General features: G+C 25.4%; 1 protein-coding gene and 1 long non-coding RNA gene across 2 annotated transcripts; one reads left to right on the top strand and one right to left on the bottom strand.

The window, feature by feature from the left end:
* Positions 1-143: 143 nt before the first annotated feature.
* LOC112596607 lies at positions 144-3,602 on the top strand. Its single transcript, XR_003114785.1, has 4 exons — positions 144-556; positions 1,838-1,944; positions 2,011-2,130; positions 3,443-3,602. It is a non-coding gene; the product is annotated as an uncharacterized LOC112596607 (long non-coding RNA).
* Positions 3,603-9,440: 5,838 nt separating this feature from the next.
* Positions 9,441-11,860, bottom strand: LOC112596621. The gene is made up of 2 exons (XM_025342385.1): positions 11,411-11,860; positions 9,441-9,713 (listed from the first exon to the last, which is right to left on the bottom strand). The coding sequence occupies exons 1-2, from the start codon at positions 11,858-11,860 to the stop codon at positions 9,441-9,443; spliced, it is 723 nt and encodes a 240-aa protein (XP_025198170.1).
* Between the last annotated feature and the right edge of the window lie 12,705 nt (positions 11,861-24,565).

Consider the following 24,565-nt stretch of genomic DNA (forward strand, 5'->3'; position numbering starts at 1 on the left):
TATTTACATACGCGAGGAGGGAGAGGAATGACGATGACGATGATGACGATGATGATGATAATAATAATAATAAATACGCGTTATCGGGGCTCGGGTCGCGGTGTGGAATTCGTCGAATTCGACGACGGTAATAATAATCACTATTACTGTTTTTGTCAGAGGACCGAACGCAGATTAGAAACGGGTCGCGCGGGCGACGAGAGACGAGAACAACGACATGATAAAATTTCACACGCACTCGAAATTTCGACGTACAGTTTCGGTCGTCGCGAACGACGGAAGCGCTACTGGCGGGTACGGCCCGCGACGTTATCGTCACCGCAATTGGGTTTCTAATGTTTTTATGTTATAAAGGTAGTGTTTTTTTTTGTTTTACGCACTCGCGAGATCGTCAAAAACAAAAATATCGATATCGTAATGAGCGAATCACCGGTTTGGTAGCTTACGATGATTTCCTTTTCACGAACTACGGCGACGACGACAGCCTCGGCGGCTTGGCGAAATATACGACGACCACTGTGTGGAGTTCAAACTCTGAATAGTAACGTGTACAAATGTAAATTTTTAATTCTCAATTAAAATATTAACACGGTTGTTCGCATAAAAAATTCATTAATGGTTTACCAAATATTTAATTATTTGATTACGAACCTCTAATGAATAGTGTTTATGAGTTCACTATTAATTTATTTAATATTTAGTAATACTTAATTTGTCCATATTGTAACTTTGTACTAAAACTGTTCATGTAAATAGGGGAAGTGGCTGATTTATACATTACACGAAGACATGTAAATATGTATTCAAAACAATTATAATTGTTATACATTAGTATAGACAAAAATTGTCTATCATTGATATTATGAAGTTCATAATATAGGTAGATGTCGATTAGAATCATGTGAATTGAAATGACCAATATCATTAAGTTTAATGGAGATATAATTATTTTAATATTATAACTATAAAATTGATAATTTTAAGAAAAAGCATTAAAGCTAGTACTAATTGAATAATTGTTTTTTTTTTTCAAATAACCAAAGAAACAATGTTTCTACACCAAAAAAAAAAACAAAAAATAAATAAATACATTCTTAAAGTTTACTAGTCTTTAAAATTATAAACTGATAAGTAGGGCCTAGATTTAAATGCACTTTAAACCATACAAATATGCTCTAAAAAATAGCCAAAAATGCATTTTTCCACAAAAATGACATATAATTTTTTATACAATTTTTAATTTTTAAATAAGTTTAATTATTTTTTATTATTTTATTAAAAAAAACTAAAAATTTTATTGATGTTGACTCGCATCTGAAAATATTTATTACTTTATTCATTACAATTCTAATCATCAAATCATCACTTTTTATTAATTGTTTATTTATTTAAATTGTCCTAATAATTGACCAATTTCAAGATTAATTTAATTAAATATAATTATAAAAATTATTGAACTTAGTAATTAATTATAAAATAAATGTCAATAATTCCACTGTAATTTTAAATTATCTATAAAATTGTTATAGTTTAAAAAAAATAAGTACCTACAATAATATGACTACACTGCTTTTTTATAATGTAATTTTACACTATTTATATGATAATATAAGTGATGTTTAATAAGTAAACACTATTTTTTCTATGCACTTATTAAACATATTCACCTCTGATCTTTAAATAAATGCTGTACTAGGCAAATAACAAAATTAGTTATTTCTTATCTTTTTGTTTTAACTTCTGTAATTGTTATTTAATTATACATCATAGAATTAGGTATAATAATTACGTGAACATTTATAAAATATTAAAATAAATGATTGTGTTTTATATTTAGAAATTATTTTGAGTCTAAAAGAAAAATAAAAACAATTGGAATATAACAATAGAAAGAATTTATTTATCAAGGGTATTTATCAGCCTTCTACTTAATCCATCTTTATAGTAAGTAGTGTTTTTATTTTGAGAAATTATTTAAATAATTGAAATATAACTTTTTATTTTTAATAGGTCCAAGTTACAGTTCAAAATATAGTTATTTTCAGATTCGGATTAAATTATGATACAGTCATGTTGGTTTTCAGAAGTATCGAGTATAAGCAATGAATATGTTTCAAGTATACAACTGAGGTCTATAATATTTATTTTATTTTTATTGTAGACGATATACTAATAATACTATCATAAAGTATATATTATTTATATAATCTGTGATATCATGTTATTGTACGCGATGATTACTAAGTTGTACTAATTTAAAATTAATATTTTTTATGTTCATTTTTAATATGGTGCTTTAGCTATATCTTCATCTAAAAATGTACATCATAGCAATTTGCGTTCAATAGAACTGATTTGTGTTGTAAGCTTTAATATTAAAGCAAATTGACCTATGATAATACTTAAAGGACATTATGTGTTATTTCTTATCAATTTTTTAAAAATATTTAAAAATTTTAATGAGTTATAAGTATTTTAAAAACGTTTATAACTTGGTTAAAAATTAAAATATTGTAAGAATCTATGAGAGATAACATAATTATATTATAATGTTTTAACCATAAATTCAATTTACACTAATATTAAAGCTAAAAACACAAAATCAGTTATATTGAATGTGAATTTGCTACATTGTATGTTTGTAAGATTGATAAATCACACAAGAGTGTAGCATCCTCTTAATGTATTAAAAAAAATAAAAACAACAAAATTTATAAAATTGGCTAACTGAAATAAAATTACTAAATGTATAAGATTTATAAATAAAATGTTTCCACTCGATTCAACATTATTTAAATTTTAAATTCAGGATACTTATGTAAAGAAAAAAAAAATTATAAACATTTTAAAATAAAAATTAAAAAGCCAAAATGGGATACTCGAACCCAGTTAATAAGAGTATTTGTCACTCTTCACATGACTGATCACAAGATACAGATAGTATTAAAATTTCAATAAACTTATAATACATTTAATAAATTTATCTTATTTGAACAAAAACAATTAAGATTTAGACTTCTGAGTAATAATCAATTTTAAATCATACTAAACAACTTATTTTAAAACTGCACTAAAAATATATTTCCTGATAATTCTTGAGCACTTTTATTCAAAAATGTTCACATAAATTTATAACAATATGTTTGTTTTAAAAGTAATACATTTTTATTTTTATTTTTTTACTTCAGATCAGTATTTAAAACGTGAATTACTAGTAAAATAAAAAATAGAAAATTATAAATAATTTCTTTACAATTTGTCCTTAATAAATTTACTTTAGTTATTGTAAATAGATAAATACTATAATATAATAATAGGTAAACACAAATTAAAGGTTTATTAAAATTGAAAAATGCTAATGCAATAACATTCAAAACTGTTTATGTTGTAATTATTAATTACTTAATCATCATGATATATTTTAAAGTAATTTTATTTTCAGATGCCTCGCAGACAATCAAGAATAAAGTAATGAACTAATTACATTTAATTTCAACATCGGTTTAAAATTGAACTGGCCAATATAGTTAAACAAAAACTATTAATTAATTTTGTGATATTTATTTTTGTTTATCTACAACTCCTGATTATTATTTTTTTAACTGAATCTATCTAAAATTATTGTTAAGTATATTAAAGCTAAAAACAAATATTAATTAGTGTATAACTTAAAATTATAGAAATAACAGATTACAAGTTAATAATAACGTTTAAAAATTAAATTGCTACGATACCTTAAATATTTTCTTTTGTATAATATATACATTTTAACTAAATAATTGGTAATTTTTTTTTCTCCTAAAACTATTTTTAATAATTTATGATTGTGTAATGTTCTCTTAAGAATTTTATTGACTGACTATTTTAGTACTTACAATTGTAAAGTAATAAGTAATAATTAATATTCAATTTATTGGATAATGAACGTTTAATTTATATGATTATATTTTATTATGATACATATTTTAATTTATTATTGTATAAATTAAATTAAGTTTTAAATTATAAGATAAATATAAATTACATTTTTTTGAAAAATACTAGCCTATATTTTCAATGTAATGAGGTGATAATATTTTGTTTTTATATTTAGTAAAAAAAATAAAATAATAGATCAAGAACTTAAAAAACAAAAAATATTTCATAAACATTTTTAAATTTTTTTATGCAAAATAGATAATATTTATATTAAATTTAATATGAATTTTATGCAATTCAAGTTTTGAATGATATTATGATATTAAAATAAATATTAATTAAGTTAAATAAATAAATAATAATTATACAAGTTCACAGATTTTTTAAGTACGGCGGTATATTATTTTATGTGAACACGTGAAATTGAAAACTAATATATATGTTATTATTAGGGAAGTTATGGTATAAAATTTCAACAAAAAAAAGTGTATTTAAATAAACATAAGATTTACATCTATAATTTAAATTCAAAATCATGATTTGATTAATCTTTAAAAAATCTAGAATAACTTGGAAACTGACAAAATATTTTTGGTTTATTATTGGTAAACCAATATAAATTAAGTATTAAACTAATAAATCTAATTTGCTTTGCATTTTATTATTTATTTTTATGCATGAGTATTTAAAAGAATTTTAAAAAGAATACTATTATTTTATAATAGGTATACAAAATAAACTTAAAAATTTTAATTTAATTTTTAAAATTTTATCTGTGGTAAATACTTTAAATGTGTACTGTTTAGTAATGGTATAAATTATTATTTTTAATTTACAAAAATGTCGTAGGTTAGACCCATAAATGATATCACAATTTGATAAAATTAAAATATATTTTATGATTGATACTAATCCTTTTATTATTTAAATCAAACTAGTATCATCATTTTCTTTGAATGATTATATTTTTCGTTATGTCATAAAATGAGAAACGATTAGGTATAGAATTGAATTTGTAATTATATATTTATTTTACTATTTTTTTGTTTATTGCATAGCATATTTAATTAATCCTATAGACATATATTAAAAAACAATTATTATAATTCAAAGACTTGTTATAGAAAATAATAAAAATATAATATCATATACTGTTTCAGAGATTATCTTTTAATAATTTATAATTAAGTCAATTATATGATATTCATTAATATTCAACCATCATTATCAAATAAAAATAAGAATGTTATCATATAATTCAAATAATTTTAACCCGAGAAGACCATGTTATAATTATTGTACATTATGTGATAAATTTTAAACATAAACAAATATAAATTATGTGTTCTAATAACGACTGTATAACTTTAAATGGCTGAAAATGAATTTTTGAATTAAAGATAATTATACATACAAGGCAATTATGACATTCAATTTTATGTAAAATAATAATTTTAAAAATAGTAGATATTTTGTCTAATATAGGAAAAAACATCTATCATATAACATAAAAAAAACAACATAAATTTTACTTGTATAAATGCAGAAACTATGTAAATATTTTAAAAATTAAGTTTTTGCTTCAAATAATAATTTTAATAGTCAATTTTTACATTTTGACAAATAAATAAATGATAGGTTAGCAAAACTAATTTTAAGCCATTGATTAACTTATTCTAAATATCTAGCTATTTTTCAGTTATTTAAAATATTCTTACTTATAAAACTACATTCACATTTAGAAAATATTTTATTTTGAATACCTATATATATTATTAAATATTAAAAATGTATTTGTATAATAAAATCAACGCTAAAATGTTAATTAAAAAGATGTACAATGTAAGTTTTTTAAGTTAAAAATTTAATTTTTTTAGTTTGTTTAAAAAATAATATTTTAAAATAAATTGTTCATAGTATTAACTTTTGTCATAAGTTATTTAGCTATAACCTATATTTTAATTTAAAAACTTATAAAAGTTCTTATAATAAGTAATAAAATAATAATAATGATTATCTACTATAATATTTTATAATAATTGTTTCAATTGTAATAATGTTTTAGTTAAATTTTTAGCAATTTTTATTTTGGCTGTACTAGATTAAGCATGAGCATTGTAAAGCTAATGTTATACATATTATTACACAGTACGATAAATGGTAATCAATGTTATACAGCCTTACTAAAACGTTTAAGAAATTAATGTTAGAGACATATTCAAGTACATTAAGTTTATCTTATATAATTATGTTCCAGATATAGGTATACTATAGTATACACAGTACAAAGATAAATTCCTATTTAACTAGGTTAATTTAGAATCAATATATATACATAAAACATCTAATAATAATATCTACCTAATTTTAATATTATGATCAACACATAATTAATTATTATTATAGATTGGTATTTAATAATGCAACTGTTGACATTTTATTTTTAACAATAGTATTAATGAAAATTAAAGCTACCTACTCTTAACATATCTTACATAGCCACTGAATTTAGATTATTTGACCATTAAAAATTAAGACTTAAAATACTTATAAAATATTACTTTAAAATTGTTGAAATACCATTTATAGAATTGACTTATTTCAATTTTTATTGATTTTCCAGCATTAGCAACTAACACAAAAACATCAACTACAATTTTAGAGACCACGTATATCTAGCATTTAGAAATTTCAAGCCAAAAGTACACAAACCTGCTAAAAAAGCCACTTTTGCTACCTTACTAAGAGTCAGATTCTTGCAAATTTCTATAACACGAATCTGTACTTCGAAATTGCTCTTCAGCGATTTTGGAAATTTAGGCCAGGAACAGTTTTCAGATCTAAAAAAAATATAATTTTAACTTTAATATAAATAAATAAAAAATGTAGAATTTTATGAATATATCTACAATAAGTGTTCTATACTGTTGTTTGACACCAAATCCATAAATATTTTGATTTTTTTTTTTTTAATACTTTAATATAATAAGATCTACAATTATAATAGTTTGTCCTTAAGGGATTTTATCAACAATTAAAAATAATAAAATATAAATGTTGTCTTAATAAAATTTTACTGTTCATAATTATTAATAATTCAATACACATTTTTATTTTGGACATTTTAATTAGATTTTTATTTTTAATAATTTAAATTTGTTTTAATTTTAATTGTTTTTAGCAAAGATATTAAAACATCTGTTATTAACTGACCAATATACTAAATGGCTTATAAAAAATTTGTATATACAATAGAAATATATTCTCCAATGTTTTAAGCTAACTAGTATCTACATTACCTATAGATTATTTATTATATATAAATATATTTGTACTTGGTAAAACTTATGAAACTACATATTATCTTAAGAAGTTAAATTTAAAATGTTTCATTTCTATTTAAGACAAAATAAATTTTATATAAGTTATGAATCTTCAACTTACTTTGTGTACAAAAGTTGATTAATACTTATAAAAGTCAACAAAAGAAACTGATGATGAATGATTCTTTTGAAAAAAAAACCTACGTTAAAGTCGCGATTGTAGCACTACGAAGACTGTCAAACTGAACACGATAATGCGTTATTTATGCGCACGAAAGTGGTATTAATGCCGAGTTGTAGATCGTCGCACTGTATTCAATTATAAATCACATTGACTGTCAAACATGGTTCGTCAGCGGCGCTAGAACGCGACGTTCTACAAAATAAAATTACAAAATCACGCGACGACAATAACGTGTTCTGTTTGACAGAATCTGCAGTACTTTTAACTAGTAAAAATAGTAACAAGTAATAACAAATACCACTAACACCTAACAAATCAAAAATTAATAAATACTGACATGTCGGCCAGATAACGTTATGCGCTTATTCGTCGAATGTTCTTTAGAAGCTTAGACCTTAAATAGCTGATGCTGAAATATTAACGGAATATTTTTATAATAATAATTTACATTACCGTTCGGTTGATACTGATTTTTAAAACTTTTTTTTTCTTTGACAACAAAAACGAAAATTTAGCTGACACCACACTGTTTAAAGTAATGTAGTTTTTTTACTTTTTTGGTTATTCGATTGCGTAGTGCGGACAGGTGCAGCGCCAGAATAACAAAGAACATAAATACATGATTTTAACTATTCCAGGGCTTATGATTACGAGTGAAACTGGATGCGACGTTGCCAAATATTTTATTAAACAAAAATTTAGTTATATCATAATTATTTTTAATATTTAAATACAAATACTATAATACAATACTAATATAATTTAAAAAATAAATAAATATAAAATGTATAACTGTGACACGGTTGAAACACGAACACAACTGAAAGTAAATAGGTATAGTCATTAATCACATGCATGATTATAGTAGTAGGTTATATTCTTACATGTACAGGAATTTACAATAAAGATAATCATTTTTGATCCATTATGAAAGTATGATTTTAAAATATAACCAATTACTTCTTAATGATGGGAAGCTTATCTGGTATCTGCAGTAATAAGTAAAAATAATTGACTATAATCTACTACAGATTTACCACGAGTCTATACACTTGGCAACGTTGCTTAAAAGTAAAAATATTATAATGCGCGCGGAATGCATCGCGCTTGTGTAGGCATACAAGTGTGCAACCATACAAATCTAAATATTATGTAAAATGTAATATGCTATATGCGTGCACCTTATGCTTGGTTTGCAGCTGACAACGGACAACACTGTAGTTGGATAAGACGACACAAATTTGAAATTAACGTAGGTACTAGGTACTTTCTTAAAACGCGTGAATCGAAATAAAAAAACCCACTGAAATAGCTCGTTAAAAGGAGTCCAATCGTTGGCTCGTCGTTCGCAGTATTTGATTTTTCAAGGACGAGTTGTTATCAAGTTGGGCGGGACAGATGCACTGGAGAAAAATATTACACGATCATATCCTAAGAGTGCGGTAGCCGACTTTATTAAAGGTTAACCCATTTTTCTTGTGGCACATAAGAAAGCCGTTTTAAATACCTGTCGATTACACGACCTTGCATTACGGATCGTCTCTTTCGTCGACGACAAAAAACTATGTTAGGGCCGTTAGGAGGTTCTTGTTATCTGTGCGCAAAAATCTGGCCGTTATATTCATTAAGTAACTTATAACATCTAAGCTTACTTATTATAATGATACGCAAGAATATACAGTGGCTACAATATAAAAGTAGGTAGGCAATAAAGGAGTTGTACGATTTCCATGATGACAATAATTAATAGCACTCAGTATGCGTATGTAAGCACCGCATTTCGACTGATATCAGTACAACGATAAATTGTAGAAATTTGTAATCGATAATCAACACCCGCCAATGGTGACGACAATTATTATAAGGATTACTCGTATGGATTTACCATAAACGTTTATTTCAATTAAACTACTAAAATATAAATGAAAAATACTACTATTTTAATAGTGTTAAAATATATTTCAGTAATTTAAAGTTTAGGCGTGTACATTTTATAAACATTTTTGAATTTATCATTATTTACGATTTTCCTCTTGCGCCTTTTTGAATTGTTCAAATATTGTCAAAAAGTCGTCGTCGGCCCGGCTGGCCTTGACAATTGTGTGTCTAACGGGCACTGGAATTGGTTTCCAATGGTGAGGACTGCTTTCGTTGTTTACTATAGCCATAATCTTCTCGTCGGCGCCTTGCTGCTTGCATTGGTAAGACTTTTTTATGATCTCCTTTTCAATATCCATACGATTTTCGGTGAGCAGAGCCAAAGTCTTATTGTAACGACATAGTTCGTTCTATACATATTAATGTATAATTAACTAGATGCATAGTCCGACGAGAGTTTGCTAAGTGCGTTCCGAAATTACCCTGAATTAATGTTTTGAGTGCGCTCGGAATCAAATATACTCCGAGTGCGCCCCAAGAAAAAAAGGTCATATTTTTATGTAGCTTTAGTACGTCTCAGTTCGTTACCCAGGGTGCACCATGAAGTGTACTAGCCCTATGCAAAGAAAATATTTGGTTATTATTATTTATTTAATGATTTTGATTTACAGCCGCTTTTAAAATGTCAAGTGTACCTACTAATATTTTATAATATTTATATTTTCATATTATTTATTTATTTTTGACTGATTTTCCAATGCCCTAATTTTTACAAATTCGAATGAAGATATTCGGTCAGTTTGGTATTTTTCTTCATCATCTTCAATTAATTAAACTTTTTTTTTATTAGAAGTTTGAATTTTTTTTATATATTATAGGTATTTACTAAGAAAGTAATATTATTTATGAATAGAAGATATAGACTATAGTGCAAATGCAAACTTACATGAAGCAATATTATAAGTACCATTATAGTAAATATATTATCACTCTATCAGCGATAAAATTACGAACGCACTTGGAATACACCAAAATAATTAGCAATATTATCGCGAACACATATAGGTTATTAAAAATGTATAATTTAGATACCTAACGAGATACTCGGGAGACGCCCAGCGTGACATCGTTCGGAAAAAAAATGAACAAATACAAAATACGACGTTATAATGTATAGATGTATCTTGATTTTAGTGTATAAAAAGGGGAGAGGAAATCAAAATAGTGTACCTCGACTGTGAGTTAAATCGAGACAGGCAATTGGCCTAACTAGCTATGGCAGATTGGATATAGTAGTCGATATATTTTTGGATGAAGTTAGAACTACGCACTACGTCTTTCTGATATCTCAAAGAACATTCTTTTAAATTATCAAAAAAATTGTTGATTAACTTTTGAGTATAATAACATCAAATAAACATTTATTTTTAAATATTTTATTGTAAATCATATAAAACCTTTTTTATTTCTGTAATCAATGGCAAGATAATAATATAAACAAAAAATATTCGATTTTCGTGCGCCAAAACGGAATTCCTGCGTGAGCCACTTACACAACTTATATGGGTTGAAGAACGAAGCTCTATAAACATATCCCGATTTTTAAGGAGTATATTATCATTATGTATATAAAATTTGGTGCCAATCGGTTCAGTAGTTTCCGAAATTAGTAGATACTGACAAGTGCAGTCATTTTTATAAAATAAGATATACCTATCTATGAATAGAAATAAGTAAATAGTAATAAACGTTAATGCAAATATCTATATATCTATAGACAGGTAGGTACATACAGCATTTAACCTTTTGTCCTCAATAAGTATAATTATTTTATAATCTATCATAATATTCATATACGTAATGCATAATATAGCGATGTAACCGTTATTATTGATTGATACTAAACAATATATTGAAAAACGAAAAAAGAACTTGTCAAACGTATAGATTTCTACACGTCACGATTGACAGATAGCAAATCCCTTTCTTGACTTAACTAGAAAAAAATACGTCAATGTATATTACTATATAACATATCTATACCGATCCGAATCCCATAGGCATGTTTACGATTTAGTAATATTTAATAACAATAATCTGCACTGACTTCGAATTCGTCCATCATCTTTTCCAGGGTATCGCAATAATCGTTGGCGAGCAGAATTAATGATATCACGTTTGGATGGTGCAAGTCCAGTTCGGCGCACATGCGTTCCATACACTTCCGGGCCCACTGGTCGTCAACGCTGTCGTCGATCGCGTGCCCTTCTTCGTCCGTCTTGACTTCCTTTGCGTTTAAGGCGTTGACGCCCCTCTGCATCATAGCGTATATTGTGTCTTTGGACACTGTCACCGTTTGCACATTTTTTGCCACGTCATCCTCGTTCTTGTACAGCTGCAATCTCGACCATCGCGAACTGAGGGCGGTAGGCCAGAGATCCGCATCGATGTCTCCGTCGTTTTCACGTTCAGCGGGATCTGCTTTCAGCAGGAATAGCGCCAACATCCCAATCGGCACTATGATAGTCAGAAATATTGTTGACAATTCCACCAGCATAATAATGAGATTAATATCAATGTTTGCGTCCTATTATTCCAAAATTATAAACTACGATCCACGCCTATAGGTACCTTAGGTACCTCCTATTTGGTTTGTCTATATATTGTACTAATTGGAGATTTGGTCAGTAAAAATAAATGAAATATAGTCGTTTTAGCATTAGCACATGACATAGCAACGCGCACAGCAACTAAAACGCAACTTAGGTACGTAGTATGTACAATTGCTATGGTTTTTCTTCTACAGTGAACTTCGATAATACGATATATAGGTAGTATAATCTTTTACGCACCGATAAATTATTGATTATTATGGTTTTGTTTCAATGAAAATATACATGAAATGGAATCATTTGTGTATTGCTTTGAAATAATTAAAAATTAAGTTATAATATTACTTATTTTGACGTTTGGTATACTCAGGGGTAAACACTAAAAAAGAGAACACTTAGAACACTTTCATAACCATTAACCAATGACCTGAGAGCCGGCTGTTGAGACACGTTCACGTTGTGCCATTGGGCATAAGGCACGTCGATTGTGCTCACAGGTATTGATACACTATAAACAAAAAATATATTTTTTTAAGAGAATAGATGTGACTAAGTATAAAATAATAAAATGAGTATAAGTTTAAAGGCAATGATGTTAATTTATATCAAACGGCAATATTAAATAAAATATTATAAAGTTAAAAAGAAGTATATCATTTTTTGGGTCACAAAATGATAAATAAAATATATCATGATTAAATTTACAAGATATAAAATAGGTATTCGTATAATAGTTTTTTATTGTTGAAACATAGACAATTATTAAAATATATGCAAGAGGTTTACAGTTTTGTCCTGTTTGAGTTGACCGACAGAGAATTAACATAGAGCTTAAACTGTAATAGGTAGAGATTTGCAATCTTAAAAGTACTGTCATAATGCAAGTGCAAACTAAGGAAGGATTTTGAAAGATTCGCATTTTCAAGATATTATACAGGGATTTGTTGGCTCACGAAAAACGATTATTATTTTGTATATATAGGGTTGTCATTAGTTACAGAAATAAATTAGTTATTAAAATTGGATAAATTATAGACACACATTATAAACTTGGTCAAAACCACCCCATTTAATAATACGCTCAACACGTATTTGTACAGCTATAATCGTGTTTTATTTTTACCGATTACTACTGCTGTTCGGTAGTTTAAATAATTTAACACGTTATTTTATTAACACGTTGGTTAACGGTATTCATCTGAACAATAAATTTACAACATGGATATGACATGTAAATGTCTAATTTTATTTTACTACGTTAGTTATAAATTGTTACATATTTTTTATTTACTACTAAGTAATACGCGTTTCAATGTTACATATTTTTATTATTTGAATATATAATCACAATTCACAGGTACTCTTTTTTTCTTCAAATTTTGAAAATTATCCGATGTTTGAAGTATTAAATAACGAACTAAACAAAATTTTAATTATATACAAAATATGTCATTTTTAATGATTAACAAAGTACACAAAGACAGTTAGTTTATGTGTGTGCGAATAATAATAAATCATTTTGACCATAGTTAAGACATTTTATGGAAGCATGGCAAAACTATATGGGTTTTTTTATATACAAATTAATGGTTACATAATTAGATTTTCTAGATTGTAATTATGCAGAATATTTTGTTTTGTAAGTTTAATGAAGAATTATAGGGAGATTAGGGGATTAATTCATACGAATTAAATACGTCATTTTTAATAATAATAATAGTAATTTTTAAACGTGGCTATAGCGGCATATCTATTTATAATTTATGTATAAGTATTTTGTTTTGCTTTTTGTGAATTATATGATTTATATGAGTTACTTACTTAATAATTATTACGAGTATTTTATATAAGTAAAAAATTTTGCTAAAGGTTTTGATTTTAAATCCAAATAAATTCCAACAGTGCTAATGAATAAAAATATTTGATAATCAAATTATTGATATTATCAATATGTTCTTATTCTTTATGCCATATATCTATTAGTTTATGATTGATTTTTCTTTGTGCTGAATTGGCTAGATTCGTACAAGATGTTCATTTAATGTTTAATGTTTATCATATTTTCGATGATTGATATCAAAAATCTTTTCTCTTAAGTAGTCAGTAGGTATACGATTTAAATTTTGATTTCACCATAATAATTTCCAGTTTCATTTATTTAGAAAAAGAAATATATTATAATAGTTCTTAGTTCATCGTCACATATAATTGATCAGCTTCAGGAAGTGTTACGATTCATAGTGAAAAGTGAAAACAATACAAATTAAATTTTTACAAGGTTTTTTTATTGTCTCTTCCCTATATAAATCCTGGGTACGCCATTGAGTATTTGGTATATTATGTATTGGATAATTACCTGAAAAGGTTAGAGGAGAATAGGAGATGTTTTGTCTGTTTAACACATATTTATATTGTTATATAATTTTCGTTTTTATCTGTAAAATTAAAATAATCATAAATTAATTTAATTTTGTTCTTACGTCTAAACAATTTTGTGAACTAAAATATTTCTGTGAAGTAACTATTGAATTTTTAATTAATATAATTTGTAGCAGTTTTTTGAATTTATGCATATTTGAATGAAATTCATGAAAATATATAAATATAAAATTATGTTTACCTGAATAAAACAATTTTATCATTATTATTTATATTTTTTTTTTTCATTCAAATGTATACTCGCGTTCAAAAGCGATCGTCTGATCGTCTGAATATCGGGTCCATTTGTCTCTGTTCGATTTTCGATTAAACCCCTAAAAAAACGCCAGTAAAGCGTGTTCTCGACAACACTATATTGTACTACTATGGCTATAATGTATTGCTTTGAATGTCAAAAGTATATGTTTTTTTATATTTCACGCAATATAATTTTATTTCAAGAAATAGTCGAGTTTATTTTGACGGAATTGGTTTTAAAATTTAAAAAAAAGTAAATGTTTGTCAAGTTTTTTTGCCCACATAACGGTTTTTTAACTCATATAGTACAAAGAACATTTCACGATCCACCGTTTCCACCATATTACGTCTATCATGTTTCTTCTTGTTAATTTCTTGTGTATTAGTTTAAAATTTTATCGTTTACGTACATTACAAATTTTTCCAATTTTAGGCCCTCTTGTTTACTTAGGAGTTCGATATAGGTGTTTTTTATGTATTATATATACTCTCCGTCTCCCCTGAAAACTTCAATACGCATATAACCTACGTTACAGTGTGTTGTTTAAACAAGAGTAAATATTAGTGCAAGTAAAACGATAATAATTGATTAGAGTGTACGTATAACAATACGTTTTGCGCATTTAGAGCGCCCTTAATAGAATTTCCAGGAATTTGTTGTAGTTTTGATTGATTTATTTAAATGTCATAAGAAAACATAAAATATAGTCATTATTTTGTTAGTCGACGTTTAAACAACCACTTTCTACTGCAAAGTTTCAATTATAGATTTTTTGATGGAAAAATTAACAAAGATTTAAATTTTACAATTATAATAAATTTAATTGTGTTTTCATAAAATAATTAATGTACCTATAACAAGTAGGTACAGTTCCCACGACGCCACACATTGGTTTTTTGTATGATTATACAATTTAGTATATCGTATAGGTTTAAAGTTAGATAGGTTTTGTGAAAAAAGTCTGTTTTGTGTTAATCACTAATAATGCAACATTTGATGTGGACACATAGAATACTTATACGCTCACAATAGACAAACTTTATTTGTATAACGGAACGATAATTTATCTACGATGAGAAGCGTTTCTATTTTTTTTAATTTTACATTGACACGGTATGGTCATATTTGAATTATATAATTATGATATTATATTTAAGCCCTTCTTAAACGACATTTACTATATTGTAATATACTTACTGCTATTTATAATTCACTATATCTAATAACTTGGAGTGTTTGGACACTGGAGTTTCTATATACATATTAATCATTAAAAATTAACTAGTTGAGGAATTGTGATGGTAATTATATTATAATAGTCGTTATAATTGAATGTGTCCTATTTTTACATTATATTTATTAGCGTGGAAAGTAACTGCTCACAATAATTATTATGTTATAATATTAATTATTACAGATATCTATAATAATAATAATTGAAAAATTTTAATTTAATTAATCTGAATTTTCAATTAATAATTGAATACATTTAAATAGTTACAGACATTATGAAGCAATCGAGTAGAAGGTAGTTGAGAATATTTTCTAGTCTAAATCCAAGCACACTAACTTAAAATATAATATATTAATTCATGTTCATTTTATAACGTTATAATAATATATTCTACAGACTATTATAATTTATTGTATGCTATAGGTACAGATAGCTCAAATATCGCGTGAAAAGAGATTATAATGGATAACAATTTAATTGATCTGTTCTTGTTATCAAAAAAAAAAAAAAAAAAAATGATCACAGATACGAGTATAATTATTTCATTTTTTTTTTTTTTTAAATACATTTTCATTAGACGGCGTTAAAGATAGGCAAATCAGGTATGCGAACGTTGTGGGTTCATTTTTTAGTATCGTTACTATAAAAGTATAATATTATTATTGATTTATTTAATACATTTCAAATTCAAATAAACCAGAATAATTTATGACTAAAATAAGTGATAATACTGATAACGTTTATACATATTTTTATGAAACCTATATTTTAAACGTTAAAAGTTTATAACCATTATACATTTAATTGGAATATCTATTTAGTGTTTTTTTTAAATTCAGATCAATAACGATATATCTTTTTTAAATCATACAATCACTGTATTTAAATTACTATTTATCATTTTAATTAATTATTGCATGTTGTTTTTAAAATAAATAAATAATGTTGGACGTAATTTGTAATTTATAGTTTATTTAAACAACATTTTGATCTCTATATATTCCACAAATAATTTACAATATTTAAATTTTTCAAACCTGATATATACACTATACAGTTAAAAAAACATCAATGTAAAACTACTAATTACACTTTTCCGAATTTTCAATATTAGAATTTTAGATTCTGAGCTGTGTGATGAATGTATTTTATTTTTTACAACTATATCGTGTGTGTGCGTGTGTGTGTTTGACATCACCTTTTTGAATAGTAAAAATAGATTTAATCTTCAACTTTAGGAGTGGGTTTTGGTAGGAAATCAAATCTGTTTGGTATTTTAAAGGGTTAAAGATAAAAAAATTTCAGTACCTTTCAAACTGATCTGGAAAAAATGAGAAAGTATTGATATCGCTTTGCTGTACAATAGGTATTATAGTGAGTTATAGTAATGGATGTGTTAAATTTAAATTCAATAATATATCATCGTATATGGGTACGAAAAATAGTTGATGGTCTGTCAGCCTATAGCATTAAGTATATTTCCGGATATAATTTTTGATATATTCAAAGCAATTATTGCTATGATTTATTTTATTTTTAGTATTACGGCATGTTGATAAATTTTTTTCCAAAAATATTATATTTATTATACTATAAGTAACTAACTAGTGATTATAATATAAATATTTATACTATATTATTGTTATTTAATCTTTACTCTAAATACCGTAAGACAATTCATATTATAAATAGATAATATTATAAAATGAATCAATGTATTTTGAAAATTTCATTGTATAGTAAAATTCATAATACACGTTAATATTGTAAGTAAATAATACACGAGTAATATTTTTGAATTAAAACAAAATAATTACATTGTTATTTTTTGTTAAAATATGTAATCCAAAGTCCAAGTTTAAAATAAAAATATTTATAAAAATAACTGTGTTAATTTTGTGAAGATTTTAACTTAAAATGCATAAACAAAATTGTGCATATGTATTTTTTAATAATTTCATGCTTTTGGTTTCTCAAAATATCAACTAGATTCAATTTGCTACCAAAATCCTACCTTAAAGTTGAAAATCTAAGGATTTTTACTGCCCTAAAATATTGGGAAAGACAGATAAAAAAAAACACACATTATTATAAAATCAATACATTCATCGCTTCGCTCATAACCTAATATATTATAAATGTTCTTTCTTATGCGGATATTCAATGAACAAATTTATTTCGATAAATTTACACTAAAAAGTAAAAACTAAATTTACATTTTTGAATGTGAAAATATTTTTTTTTGTTATTATTCATATAATAAGTATAATTTTAAAACTGCAGCTTAATAGATAATATGATTATAGTTTCATCAGTTTTTCTATATTTAATAAAAAATGGTAAAAATAAATAATTTTTGTGTTTTATAATCGTAAAATAAATTTTAAATATTGTATTAAAAAAATGGATAAGTACCTGCCACTACTTTATTTTATTTAAAATTATTTTACTTCGATTTTATAAAGAGTGTTTACTTCTAAAATTGAATTATAACTAGTATTTACACAACAGCTTACATGTATTGTCATGTTATATTGATGAATTTTCTATTTAATTTCCACAAACCTATACAATTTATATAATAAATTTAAAAATTAACATTTTTCATAAAATAATGATATAAAATACCACATATATATATATTAATAATTTTCTTCAAAACTCCAATTTATAACCCTCTTTAATTGGTAGTTATATTATATTAATATCGTAAAAATGTAATTTGTTATGTTGAGAACTTATCGTACATACATAGTTATTACAGAGTAGAAATTGTAGTTTGTAGTTTAACTATAATTGGTATTTGCCCATATAATATGTACCTATTTTAATTGACAATGACCTTTAAAAAAGTATTTTTTATCATTATTTGTGGACATTTTTCAGGAAGGAATATACATGTTCGGGATTCCGATAAATAACGTTAAAATTCTCAGTAAAATAGCTTTAAGTAAAATAAAAATTAATTTAAGTTTTAATCAAATACAATACAAAATTGTTCTTCAAATATTTTCATTGATTTTACATTTATTATTACTATTCAAATTTAATGCACCAGATCCAGCAGATCCATTGACACGTTATATCGCTGTATCAGTACTTTTATAACGACTTTTTTTATGGTTTATATTTATACATGAAATCTATAGAATTTCTATTGACAAGGAAATTCAATTATGATATTATATTATATTCATATAATCGTATTATATGAAATTATTCAATTTTTATTTCTTTGTTAATATCTAATTTATTTAAAATGGTAAACCAAATTTCTAAAATATCGTCTTGTTGTATCTTTATAAGACAACACTGAAATTGTCAAAATTGATTTAATAAATTGCTCAAGGCTTATGTTTGTGTTTAATAAAATATGTCGAGTGTATAATTTTCGTAATCAATTCAATCATGTATTTGATGTTCAATATTGTATATGTGGATATTTGTGATTGGTTTTTTTGTTATATCCACCATGGTATTTTTTTTATTGTTATATATATAATTCAAGTAATCAAACAAAACATTACCAAGTTATTAATTTTGGTTAAAACGTCTTCAAACTTCTATAAGCACAATGGGTGAAAATACATTAAAGGTTTGAACTCTGTAATATTTCTAAAATTACGACACATTTATTTCATTGTGTACGTAAATTTGTCAGTTTTTCGTAATTTTTTATTATTGAAGTGTGATAAAGGGGAAGGTAGACAGTCATTTTTCACAAAATATTGAGTATATCTAAAAAGTCTATTACTTTTTTATATAAGCTCTCTAAAGTTCTCTAATATGGTGTTCAGTTCTCAATTTATAGATTGAAACGACACCAAACTTTCAGAGAATTTATTTTACTCGAAGAAATTGCCGAACACATTCAATTCTTAAAATGCCAATAAATATTCTTTGTTTCAGTAAAAATCTAATAAAATATACTACTATGAGTACGTATTATTTTACTGAACTATCAAAGTTTATCTTCCATTAAATAATAAAAAATATCTCATGTTTAAATTCCGCTTATTTTTTGGTTGGTGACGCCATTATATTTTTCAAGAGAATTGTAGAAAATAGGTAAAACTTTAGAATTAAAATATTCTATTAACATTTTTTCAAGGACTTTATATCATAAATAATATGATAGGTAGTTAATACTTAAAAATACAGGCATAATATTTATATAGGATCTTGATAACTTGAAGCATTTAAAAAATAAAATAAATCGATAAAATTATTTTGATTTCAAATTAATTTTTAATGAGTAAAACTTATATCTTTATAAAATATACTAATGTGTATAATACTATATCGTATATTTATGAATGCTAAAAATAAATTCAAAACTTTTATTACGTTGTTCGTCAATAGGTACCTATGCATTTGATATGATTTTTTAGCTCGGATCTGTAAAAGTTAGGTTATTACATGAAACAATTTTAAATTATTCATTTCACCATGAAAAGAAAAAAAGACTTTAATAAAGATAATTAGTAATATTTAATATAATTATTTGTATTGCTATCGATTGGTTAATTTACTTATGTATCGAATCAATAAAGTTTTAATTTAAATGATTTTTTTGACGCCAAGTTTTATGGTTGCTAAGTTAATATGATTTTTTTTTATTATAAATTCGATGAAATAATTATTAAGAATTGTTTAATTAAAAATAATAAACCCACTTCTTATTTATTTTCCTAGGGATATTAAAAGCATTTTATATTATTTAAAAGCAATCTGTCGTTTCATGAAACACCATCGTTAGTTCTATTTCTATAATCTAAAAATACCGTAAAAGCTATCCATCATCCTAAATTCTTAATGCAGTATATATATAATTCATCTAGAACCTGCATAGTGTGTACAAAGAATATGTTTTACTTTATTTTGACGAGAAATCATATTTTTTTTGTGATCGATAAGCTTTTTCGTAGAAGTGCTCAGTCTTGCTATAGGCAATCACGATATAATATTATTTCTACGTATCCAAATACGTTGATACATTGTTAAAAGCACAGATACTTATTTTGAAAGAACTAAAATCAATATATTCGATAGGGCAATGGTAAATAAATAAATTTTCAAATGTTATTGAAAACGTACGACTATTAGCTATTGAAATACTTCGGTTACTTAAACACTATAAATGTTGAGATAGACCGATCGAACGCGGTAGTTCAGCCAACGATGTTAAATAATATTATGTTTTCTATGCAAAACAACATTGCAATAGCCAAGTGATTCAACGACGTATGTCAGGGGAAGAGAGAAGAAGAAGACGAGTACCTAGTTAATTTGTTTAGATGTTGGAATAATGGATTGTTTATTTAATATACAGTGATGATGGGAAGGGTGAAAGTGTGATGAGCAATGCAGCTTGCTAATTCAGCTGGGGCTATTAGATGCCTAAATGGGGGAAAAAGACTAAGAAATCAGGCGGCGACTATAGTCTGTCTCTATAGTTTGCCTATGCCATGTTTTAGGGTTCGGAAAACGTAATCAAGGAAAGGGTACTGTAATTCAATTGCTCGAATATTTCTGTTCTGACTCAATTCTGTATTCAATCAACATTATTTTATTTTATATCAATCCAGTTAGCTAACACTAAGTAGTTCTGTACTTAATTATTTTTTGATTTTATGAAATATAAATTGTGTATTTTATTATACACGACTCGTAAAGTCCGGCAGAGATAATTTTGAATTTGCATTCAATATTTTTAGCAACAAATATTTTAACTTTCATCAATAATATGGTAATCATGAAATAAATAACTTATAAGTACTAAAAAATTGAGGCAATTTATCGTATCAAGAGCCGTATTGTTCTATAGAATGATTTATTATTGAATTTAAATTAAAGCAGCGTGTAAGTGACCCGATTTTTTTTCAAAACCCGTTTCTTACAGGAAAAACTATTATGCCTGGTACAGTAATCAAATTTCGATGATTTTTTTGTAAGGAAAATTACTTCTCACAGGGTGTATTCGACTTTGATTGTCATTATTATATTTTTAAACCAGATATCTAATATGATTTTCAGTATGACCAATTTTCACAAGTTTTTGTTGTTTTTTTCTTTTTATTATTATTTTTTCTATAAGCAACGTTATCAAAAATTTTAGTTTAATGCGCTCTGTAGAAAATAATCTTCTTATTAATTTTTAATCTTCATATGATGCACTTTAGAGTTTCATGTATACTTGTGTTTCAACACGTCATATTTTGTAACGATTACTTATAATTAAAAATCAAATTCAAATCGGTTATATATACCCTGTACATATAATCTTTGTGTACTAAATATTATTTGTTAGAAAAATAAGCTTAGAATAGAACATCAAACCGTATTAAAATGTATGTTAAAACGTACCAACTTTGAGCTTTGAGAAGTTTTTGTTTGTCAACTTCAACATTTTTGATAGATATGAGTTTGATATATTATAATAATGTAGGTCGATAGTATCAACTCATTGTTATTTATAGTAAGAATTTATTTTATGTCAATAATGTCGAACTTAACTGATCATTGACCATCATAAATCGATAATGTATTTAACTTCAACATTTTTATATTTCTCATATTTACAGGAATAATGATATTTTATGATCATTGACATCATACTCCACATAAATGACTACTAAATGTTATAAAAGTATAATTATTATAAGTACTTATTTGCGTTTATTAAAATATTTATTTGTTTTCTAGTTAATAAAGCATGAAATAGTAATTTAAAATTGGTTTTATCGCATTAACCGATATACTTCCTTTGTTGTAAATCGTTTGCTATTTAAAATCGTATCAATAATTCATTTATTTTCTATTTTGTTCTATTTTTTAATGGCTCAAGTCAAAACATCGTTTTATATTATACTCTTGTTATTAAACTATATCCGCCACGATATATTTATAGAAGAATCACTGAATGTTTTCGACCTTTCGTTTCACATAATCTAGTATTAAGCGACGGAACAAGACGTTAGATGATGATGCAAAACGCCATGATGGTATTATATTTTGATGACATAATAATAATAACATAAAAGTACGTCCCGGAATCGCAGTTTAATCGCATTAACGGCCACGCGTTTTTCTGCACGAATTTCTTCGTCGGACGTAATACGCGTAGTGTACCTACAAATGTGCCATAGACTTTGTATCGACAAACAATTATTATTACATCGATGTAATATTGGTGCTGGTCAATACCATCAACCTACCGGTCATCTGCGAAATAATTAATGGGATTCAACGACAGAATAAGCGCATAACCTAACGGAAGTCTAAGTATAATTTTGCCGGTACCTATGTTATAACTAAATAATAATAGGTAATTTGGTTACTAGTATCAGGCGGACTACAGTTCTCCAGTACGACTATCGGGCCTTAACATGTCACAGTGCTACACATATCGTATGAACACGTACTATAGCAGATGTGCAGTGTCGATGGTGTACAACATCGAGTCCAGAAGCATTGCAATGAAACCGTAATACATAATATGATACGTAAATAGACAATGCAGCAAAAGTCATGTTTGCGGTGGCTTGCAATAAGAAATCTAATTATTAACATTTTGTAAGTGATTTTTGTTTTGACACACGCTATTGTGTTATTAATTATTATTTTTTATTTATTTATTATGTACTTAATAATGTATTTGAACATATAAAACTTTTACAAGAATTTAAATAAAATGTGAAAGATTCTCAATACTTTCCAAAATAACAGGGAAAAACAAAATTAAGAAAAAATGGCAGTTTTTAATCAAAGCCAGTTTTTTAATCAGCCATTATTGTTGTTTAGTTGTAATACAAAGACAATTAATAACGTAGGTAATTGGCAACAAAAACATTATAGATACGAGGTTACAATTTTTTAGGCATGCTATAAGTTTAAAAGATTTTATTTCTTATGAGCTATTTATAAATATTTTAAATTTTAGAATTTCTTGATTTTGTACAAAAACAATAAAAACTAAGATCAAAGTTTTTTATAAGTTGTAAAAAGTTGAAAATTTTATACAAGGTTGCTCACGTATTCAAACATAACTGACTTACAGTAATTATGACAAATCTATAATAATATTCACCGATCTGAACTTACGCGGATGTAGAATATTATGTTGCAGGTTAACAGCCATAGTATCACATGTCTATATTATTATTTGTTTGAAATAATTGATAATTTTAGTTATATAAATGCAATGTTTTAGCAAAAAAAAAAAAAAAAAAATAGAACTTACATAGTATTGATAATAGTAATATTAATATCATATAAAATATTTGACAGTCGTTTCCGCTTAGAATCGTTTTTTGTGTACGATTATATTATATTATTGAATTTAAATTTAACACAACCATTATAGAAGCTCATTCAACCCTTATTGTATAGCACAATGGTACCTACTTACCCGAACAACCTTTTTTACTTTTGATTCTCTAAAATACCAATTATATCTAACTTTCTACCAGAATTCGCTCCCAAATTTGAAGGTTAAAGCTACTTACCCAGTTTAAAAAGGCGTTGATAAAAAAAAAAAAGAACACATTGTTATAAATTATACATAGAATGTGTGTTTGGTGGAAACCAACATTTTATTTAAATGTTCAAAAAATATATAAATTTCAATTGACTATGAATTACGTTCGATACTATTTAGTATTTAGTCATTATAAAGAAAATTTATATAATATATATTATAATAAATTGTATTTTAAATTTGAGCAATTTTATGATTTA

Source organism: Melanaphis sacchari, unplaced genomic scaffold (assembly GCF_002803265.2).
Source record: "Melanaphis sacchari strain LSU unplaced genomic scaffold, SCAv2.0 Contig32_pilon_pilon, whole genome shotgun sequence".
Lineage (NCBI taxonomy): Eukaryota > Metazoa > Arthropoda > Insecta > Hemiptera > Aphididae > Melanaphis > Melanaphis sacchari.